General features: G+C 34.0%; 1 protein-coding gene across 3 annotated transcripts; it reads left to right on the forward strand.

Moving 5' to 3' along the window:
- Nucleotides 1-965: 965 nt before the first annotated feature.
- Nucleotides 966-8138, forward strand: TIR1 (F-box/RNI-like superfamily protein). Of its 3 annotated transcripts, none has more exons than XR_003634153.2 (4): nucleotides 1086-1756; nucleotides 3148-3640; nucleotides 4056-4897; nucleotides 4963-5488. XR_003634153.2 is itself a non-coding variant. In XM_028218089.2 (3 exons), the coding sequence occupies exons 1-3, from the start codon at nucleotides 1302-1304 to the stop codon at nucleotides 4842-4844; spliced, it is 1737 nt and encodes a 578-aa protein (XP_028073890.2). In that variant the 5' UTR covers nucleotides 966-1301; the 3' UTR covers nucleotides 4845-5488. The 3 variants fall into 3 exon arrangements, 1 of the variants encoding a protein (XP_028073890.2); XR_014347062.1 differs by lacking the exon at nucleotides 4963-5488 and adding an exon at nucleotides 6549-8138 and having other exon boundaries at nucleotides 1099-1756; XM_028218089.2 differs by having other exon boundaries at nucleotides 966-1756; nucleotides 4056-5488.
- Nucleotides 8139-8992: the final 854 nt, after the last annotated feature.

Genomic DNA, 8992 nt, shown 5'->3' on the forward strand with positions numbered 1-8992 from the left:
AACCAAGCAGCATATATCATATTTTCTATTTATTATTTTTAGAGGTAGATTTAAAAACAAAAAAATATAGATAAATAATACGTTTATTTTTTTCAATTCAAAAAAGATATTCAGGTTGAAAACTTTTTTTCAATAGAATATTTAAACTCGTTTTTAATTGAAAACACAAACAGAATATTTAAACAAACTGAAAATACAAAGTCTTATAAATTACTAGGGGTGCTCTGGTTTGGTGGTTCAGTTGCGGCCAAAGGAATGTCAAATCCACCATCCATCCGTCAAATTGGCAGATTGGAGAAAATCAATCCGCAACTGTCCGCTCGTCATCACGAATCCGTCCAAAATGCAGCGGATCGATTCAGTTCGGTCGGTTTTGGCGGATCGGTTTATCCGCTGCTCACCCTTACTTAGATGTGTCTAAATAATAAAATATTTGTGAAAAAATATTTTAAAAAATTAATAAATACACAAAAATACGAAAAATATACTAAATTTTCATATTTTTTGGTATTTAGTATATTTTTTAAAGAATTTTTTTTATAAATATTATATTTTTTAAGTGTATTTATTTTAAGTATGTCTAAAAGTTAAAAAAATTACTTAAAATATAAAAAAAAAATCATTAAAAATATTAAAATATGAAAAATAAAAAATAAAATTTTATGAAAATCGTTTTCTGAAAACTATAATTAAACAAGCAATGATATGCTTTTTATGAATTTGAAATTGGCCGTTTGGAAAAAAAAGATTTATACTAGTTAAAAAGTTTTTTTTTTAAAATATAAATTATCAAATTATTATTTATATTTTTTTACACGTTATTTTATAAAAAATAAAAAAAATAAGTGACCCGACAGCAACAATCTTGTCATGAGATTAGTAATTTAATCTCGATATTTTGAATTTCTCGCCACGGCGGCGTTGGTCTATAGAAACACTCACATGTACACCCGTTTTCTGCGGTTACGCTTCGTCGCAACCAGATAAGAGTCCACCGTCAATCCAACGGTTTATCTTTCTTCACCTACACGTGTCCATCGATTATACCGTCAATTACAATCAGTACACGCGGAAAATACGAACCTTTTCCAATTTAACCTCACTGAACTGATCATCTATCTCATCATAAAACCCTTATCCTCTCTCTCTCTCTCTCTCTCCCTCTCTCTCCTGCAACTCAAGAACTTCGATCCAAGCTCGTTAATGGCGTCTCAGATCTGAAACCCCGAAACTCAGACACTGTTTAAATTTACTGTTTTAACCTTGGAGATTTGAAGATTTGCGATCTGACCTAATCGGCAATGGCGTACTCGTTTCCAGAGGAGGTGTTAGAGCATGTATTCTCCTTCATACAGCTCGACAACGACCGAAACGCCGTCTCTTTGGTGTGCAAGTCGTGGTACGAGATTGAACGTTGGTGCAGGAGGCGGATCTTCGTTGGGAACTGCTACGCTGTGAGCCCTAGGATCATTATCAGACGGTTCCCAGAGGTCAGATACGTGGAGCTCAAAGGGAAGCCGCATTTCGCGGACTATAATCTGGTCCCTGAGGGTTGGGGAGGGTATGTGCATCCTTGGATCGTTGCCATGGCCAGGGCTTACCCTTTGTTGGAGGAGATTCGGCTGAAACGCATGGTCGTTACTGATGAGACTTTGGAGTTGATATCGAGTTCGTTCAGCAACTTTAAGATCCTTGTTTTGTCTTCATGTGAGGGCTTCACTACTGATGGATTGGCCGCCATTGCTGCCAATTGCAGGTGAGCTTTCTTTGTTTTCTCTGCTGTGAAAATTTAGGGGAAAATAATAAGCAAATAAAGTTTGAATCTTAGGTCTAATCCTTTCTTGACTAAAGGAAAAGTGAAAGAATAAAGTTTGAATCTTGAAAATGTCTCTTACTTAAGTCGTGGCCAATGTGTTTGATTTCTAGCTCCTCACTGCGTCTCTGGAAAAGAAAAGAAAAGAAAAGAGAAATTAGAATGTTGTGTATTGTATTGACTAGTTAGTAGCTTGTAGGTATTTTTTAGATGAAATATTTAAATTTAAAAAATGTTTCTTTCTTTAGACACGTTTTCTCAGCAACCAAACAGGCTATTCTTAAATTTTGTGGACTAGGTTCTGTGTTTACGAGTGCTGAAGCTAAACATGGCTTTTTTGGTAGTTTAACTGGTTAATGTGACAGTTATTATGACAAAAAAAAAAAAAAAAAAAAACGATCCTTTTTTGTTTTGCACGTTGAATGCCCTTGTTATTTCCGTGAATTTTTGTATGATCGTTTTTCAGCCAATTTTGATTCGATTGTGGTTGCTTTCTTTCTCGTTTTATTTCCTTCATTAATGTTTCAAAATTTTCAGCCAGTCTTAGGTTCATTTCTTCTTTCTGTTTGCTTTCCCTTTGTTTTCTTTCTAAATATATCTTGTCAATCTTGTCATGGAAATGGCAACTGTAGAAGATCTCGACGAGATTGTATGAATTGCGTTTAGTTTAATCTTGTCATGGAAATGGTAACTGTAGAAAATCTAGACAAGATTGTATGAATTGCCTTTAGTTTGCTACTCTCTCTCTCTCTCTCAATGGACTGCAAGCTAGGGTGATTTCCAGATTTTGGTTTTTTGATTCTTGGACAATGTGGGTGCTTTCTTGTTCCGTATAAGATTCTTTTTCTCTTTACTTACATCTTATAGTAAGATGAGTGGATCTTCTTTCTTTTGGCTTCTTTGAGGATTTATGTAGTTGTCACTTCAAGATTCTTTGTGAATTGAGGTTCTGGTGGTTCACTTGTGGTCCTGGGGTAGAACTTGGAACTTTATTTGCTATACATTTGATGTAAAATCTGTCTTTGTGTGGAAAATGGTTAATTGGAAAATATGAAACAAGTGGAGAATAAAGACTTACTTTTCTTGTAATTGTTGCTAGCCAAGAAAAAAAAAAAAAAAATTCTTGAGAAGGATTGTCTGGTCTTTGTCAATGATAGCAACTGAGTTTGTTGAAAGTCTGAATTTAATAATTTATTTTTCCTCAGATGTTGTTGCATTTTTTTAAGGGCTTGTTTCTTGAATTACTATTATGATTGAAAAATGTGTTAATTCTTGTAACTGTGTCAGATATAGCGTCTCCACTTTGCAAATTGAATAATTATTTGTGTGTACAGAAACCTCAGAGAGCTGGACTTGCAGGAGTGTGAAGTGGATGATCTGAGTGGGCACTGGCTTAGCCATTTTCCTGATACCTGCACATCATTGGTGTCCCTTAACATTGCTTGCTTAGTCTCTGAGGTGAGTTTTTCTGCTCTGGAGCGCCTCGTGGCTAGGTGTCCCAACCTGAGGAGTCTTCGTCTCAACCGTGCTGTACCCCTTGAGAGGCTCCCTAATCTACTCCGCCGAGCCCCTCAGCTGATTGAGTTGGGGACTGGTGCCTATTCAGCTGATCTCCGATCTGATGTCTTTTCAAGCCTAACAGAAGCTTTTTCAGGATGCAAGGTTCTCAAGGGGCTATCTGGGTTTTGGGATGTGGTTCCAACCTACATTCCAGCTGTCTATTCTATCTGCTCTGGGATAACTAGTCTGAATTTAAGTTATGCCAATATCCAAAGCCCTGATCTTGCGAAACTTGTTAGCCAGTGCCATAATTTGCAGCGTCTATGGGTATGTCTATACTTCTATTATTGTTAATTCGTTTATGCCTATAATCATTTTAATTTTTTTGGGATAAATGAATAATTTCTGTATTTGCTTGTGATGTCAAAACATTGTAAAGTTAATGGGCTTTCAGATATAATACATTAGTTGCCCCGTAACCAGAAATGATGAACCTGCCTGAAATATGACTAATAATAGTTGGATGATCATTGTATTCGAGGCCATACCTTTTGGTTTATTATCTTAACCCGAATCTAGTTGAAGTGAGATGGTTTGGACATTTTTGGGTATATCAATAATCTTCGTCACTTGGCTAATGATCGTATTTATCTTTTTAGACTGTGCTTTGGATTCAAATTCGGATGCAATTCTTTACCTATTGCACCACTGCATTTTTAAACTACTGAAGACACGACTGCAGGTACTGGATTACATTGAAGACAGTGGCCTTGGTGCCCTTGCTGCATCTTGCAAGGATCTGCATGAACTGAGGGTGTTTCCTTCTGATCCATATGTCCCAGAACCAAATGTATCCTTGACAGAACAAGGCCTTGTCTCTGTTTCCGAGGGCTGCCCTAAGCTTGAGTCAGTCCTGTACTTCTGTCGCCGAATGTCAAATGATGCATTAATTACCATTGCTAGGAACCGCCGTAATCTGACTCGATTTCGTCTTTGCATCCTTGAGCCTCATACTGCTGATTACCTAACCCGGGAGCCGTTGGATGCTGGTTTTGGAGCTATTGTTGAGCACTGTAAGGGATTGCGGCGCCTATCCGTATCTGGTCTTCTCACTGATCGTGTGTTTGAGTACATTGGGACCCATGCTAAGAAGCTAGAGATGCTATCTATTGCCTTTGCGGGTGATAGTGATTTGGGCCTCCATCACGTGCTGTCTGGTTGTGAAAGCCTGAAGAAACTGGAGATTAGAGATTGCCCCTTTGGAGACAAGGCTCTCGTGGACAATGCTGCGAAGCTGCAGACAATGCGATCCCTTTGGATGTCCTCTTGCCTAGTAACTTATGGAGCATGTAAACTGCTAGGTCAGAAGATGCCTAGGCTTAACGTTGAAGTTATCGATGAGAGGGGATCCCCAGATTCAAGGCCGGAAAATTGCCCTGTCGAGAAGCTTTACATATATAGGTCAACTGCGGGGCCAAGGCTTGACATGCCTGGTTTTGTGTGGACAATGGGTGCTAACATGCTGCATTGAGACTGTCATGAGTTTTCTTGAGAGACCTTGGGTCTCATCAATGATTATAGCAGGTATATCCCCTATATATATGCTACTCATCATTTCGATTTGTTTAATTTAATGAGGCTTTATATAGTTGCAGTGCCAATTGAAGTGGGAACAAGTTATTTGAGGGTATAGAGAGGCTTGAGAGCTCGTATGCCATCTATTTTACACTTGGCTGAGCTATTTGTTGCGATTAATAATGAGGATAAGCCCCCTGTTATTGTAATGTGTATCGACTAGAGTTGTCATTCAGTTTGGATTAGTTAACCATGTATGCTATATGTGGACTCTTGCATGTCTATACGGTTTGGTTTGGTTTGGTTTGAGTTGGTTGCACCGGAAATGTTGAACTTCTTGACTCAGTGTGAAGTTATCATTTGTCTTTTGGAATAATGAAATTTATGTTTTCCACTTTTATCCAAGAACAAGAAAAAAAAGTTAATGTTTGTCATGCACCTTTGATATACTATCAGTTATTCTTGTCCATGTCATTTTATTAATTATCTTTTTCTAATTTCACAGCTGAATTCTTTTGTTTTTGTTTTTTAGTTTTATCAATGTATTGGTGTCTATTCCATTGAATAAAAACAATGTGGTAGCAAATTTCTTACTAAGAATTTTGTGGCATCGCAATCAAACAGATTTTGGTAACAAACTTGTTACATGACCTGTATTTTTTATGGGATTTGGCACAGAAATCATATATTGATATCATACAAATTAATTGTTACTTATCTTTACTACAATAGCAACAGTCCTAGTATTGAATGTTTAAGAAATCAAATGAATTTTGACTTGATAAGATGTTCTATGTTTAGTTTTTGATTTCAAATCAGATCCTAGTTTGTTCAGATTACTTTCAAGGGTTAACCAAGATGATGTGATTAGGCTGAGTGAGTGCATTTTGTTTTTGAGACAATTCTCTGTTGTCACAAAGAACTCGTCTGTTCTGCCTCAAGCACTCTCCTCCATGAATTGAATTCCTTTGATGGAAGTTGTGGATAGTTTGATTACAGTGATATGCAATTCTTTTGATACTCGGAAGAAATGCAATAATTATTTATTTTTATTATTTTTTTCAGATAATATTCTCCATTTAGGAGTCATTACTACTGCAAAAGTTTCATGGGTTAGAGTAGGAGTCATTATTAGATCTTCTCTTTCCATGCTGAGATCGTAAAAAAAAGATTCAGTTGAATTATGAATACAAAAAAAAAGATAAATAAATAATGAGACACAGCTCGTGAGATAAAATGTGGGTCGTACAAGTGGGGTTGATTATATGAAAATGGCAGGTGCATTATTAATCAAATCTTTTTGATCAGTCTTTCAACATTTGCTGTTGTTTTTTTGACCCCTCTCTCTCTTTCAAATTTGGAGCAACGTTTAAGAATTAATGCATCTAGGATTGCAATCTTGGTGCTTGAATAACACTGTTAAAAACTCTTTCAAGTCGCCTAAAAAGTAAGAAGTTCGAGCGGATGAAATATCGGTGGTCCTTTAAGTGATATACTAATTTTGCCAACAAACTAACAAATTTAATTACTTAAAATGTTGAAAAAAGAAGTGTTCTGTAAAACAGTTTGAGAAGAATATTATGTTTGTATTTATAAAATAATTTTTTTGTTTGAAGGATCTGTGTTTTATAAATGACTTAACTTTCCCTTCTCTCTCCAGCCCGGGGAGGAGAGAGAGAGAGGCCTGGACTGCTGTGCCTCGTGAGAGATTCCGTAACATATATTGAGCAGTGTCTGTCTACAAGCTTTTGCAAACAGTCTTCTTTTGCTTTACCTGAAGACCAGTGCTGTTTGCAAACAGTCATCTTTTGCAGGTGATATGCTGATTCAGATTTATTTACATAAAAATAAGGAAAAGTAAAAAGCGGACATGCAGGGAGAGAAACAGAGACAACACACTGACTAGAGAGACTTGAGTCCAATTATAGAAAGTGGGGAAAATTATTTTTTTGCTCTTAACATATGTGGAGGTAATGTTTTAATTTAATTTTTATTAATTGAAAGAAACCTTATTTGGTTTGTATTTGAGAAACATGTTTTGAAATAAAAAGTACGAAAATTTGTTTGGTTTGATTTTTTTTCAAAAGATGTTTTGAAAAATTATTTTGAGAGAGAGTTTTGAAAAAAATGATTGATTTGATGTGTATGAGAGAGAGATTTGTTTGGAAAATTTGTAAACCAAACAAGTTTTGGAAAAAAAATTTGGAAAAATTTGTTTGGTTTGATTACTTTTGAAAATTTATTTGTAGAGAATTTTTTCTAAATTTTTTTAAGAAACACAAACCAAACAAAACAAGGCCATAGGACTTATTATTATTATTATTATTTTTGGCATTGATTTAGACCCCTTAAAACACCCACCCCCACAATCCCCTCACACACATGGAGGTTGCGGATTGGGTGAGAAGAAAAAAAAAAAGAAAAGTTGACCAATCAAAACTAAAGAGGGAGATTAAGGATTAAAAAAAAAAAGGGGTGAATATTTAAAAAAAAAAAAAATTGACCAATCAAAATTAAAAATCCTCCATGAATTATTATTTACAAATCATTTCCCCATTCCAAACCTTTATTCATTTTTTTTGGTCTCTTTTAAAGACATGAGTTAATATTTATCCGCTAATAAATAGTATAAAGCAATATTTCAAAATCAAGTAATAATTTCTCAGAAAGTAGTGAGGTATCTGTAGTCTGTGGCTCTTGTCATACGATTATCCTCTACTGGTATGGTTGATAATGCTGTGCCGTGTAAATGTGCACAAACATTAAGGCTATGTTTGGTTTGTATTTGGGAGATGAATTTTAGAAAAAAAAATTTAAAAAATTGTTTGTTTTGAGTTTTTCTCAAAAAAAATTCAAAATTACTTTATCTCTTTCACACATCAATAAATTACTTTTTCTCTCTCATCTCCTTCTCAATCACTTTTTCTCTCGCACACATCTACTCAAATTCTCTCAAAATGTCAAATCATTCCAAACTCTCAAAAAAATAACTCTCCCAAAATATATAACCAAACAAACCAAAATTGTTTTTAAACTCTCTCTCTCCAATTTTTTTTTCAAAAATAATTTTCCCAAAAACAAACCAAACAAGCCCTAAGGCTTTGTTTTGTACGTGTTAAAATAACACATATTATTTTAATATATTATATTATTTAAATTACAATTATCTTATTTGAATCATATTATCAACTATCTACCAAATTGTTTCAAACTTAATTCATATTTCACGTTTTTTTTTTAAGTCAAAAAATATACTAATTTAGCACCTTTTAAACAATCCCTAAAGCTTTGTTTGAGAAGTGAAAAAAAATAGTCAAAAAATTATTATAAATTATTGCATCTCTCCATTTTTTACATATTTTTTCATAAAAATTTAAAAAAATCAATTGACTTTTACATATTTTTTCATAAAAAATTAAAAAAATCAATTGAGATAGTCAATTTTCAAACGGACACTAAGACCTCGTTTGGGAACAGGCTAATTTAGTAACTTTTTGGCTATTTGGCTAAAATATGAGCTAAAAAAAATAGTATGTTTGTGATGACTTTTTGACTTTTTATGAAAAGAAGTGTAAAAAGTAGAGATAAAGAGAATCTTTGACTTTTTGATATGAATTATTGACTTTTGACTAATTTAGTAACTTTTTGACTTTTTGACTAAAATGGAAGGTTCCCAAACGAGGCCTAGGCCGTCGTTTGGCATGAGGCTTTTTTTAGGTTAGGGACTAATTTAGTTACAAAAAGATAATAGGTTACAAAATTAATAAGATAAAATATCATATTAAAATCATAATCATTTCACTTTTTCTTTCACAAAAGTTAAAAAAAAATTAAAAAATCCAACCCACATGAATTTTTTAATCTCAAGTTAAAATAGCTAAACAATTAAAAAGCCAACCTACTTCTCAAATGAACCCTAAAGTCTCGTTTGTCAACTATATATTTTAACAAAAAAATTAAAAATCATTATAAATTATTACATCACTATCTATATTTTTACATATCTTTTTATAAAAAATTAAAAATTAATAAAATAATATATTTCTAAGCGACACCTACCTATGTCCGGTGTACCATCTAGTGGCCCACATATTTGATTGATGT

Source organism: Camellia sinensis, chromosome 12, assembly GCF_055761805.1.
Source record: "Camellia sinensis isolate YWXY chromosome 12, ASM5576180v1, whole genome shotgun sequence".
NCBI lineage: Eukaryota > Viridiplantae > Streptophyta > Magnoliopsida > Ericales > Theaceae > Camellia > Camellia sinensis.

Coding starts and splice junctions, on each gene's coding strand:
- TIR1 (XM_028218089.2), top strand. CDS start 1,302: ATGGCGTACTCGTTTCCAGAGGAGGTGTTAGAGCATGTATTCTCCTTC. Junction 1,757..3,147: donor GCCATTGCTGCCAATTGCAG/GTGAGCTTTCTT, acceptor TTGTGTGTACAG/AAACCTCAGAGAGCTGGACT. Junction 3,641..4,055: donor ATAATTTGCAGCGTCTATGG/GTATGTCTATAC, acceptor ACACGACTGCAG/GTACTGGATTACATTGAAGA.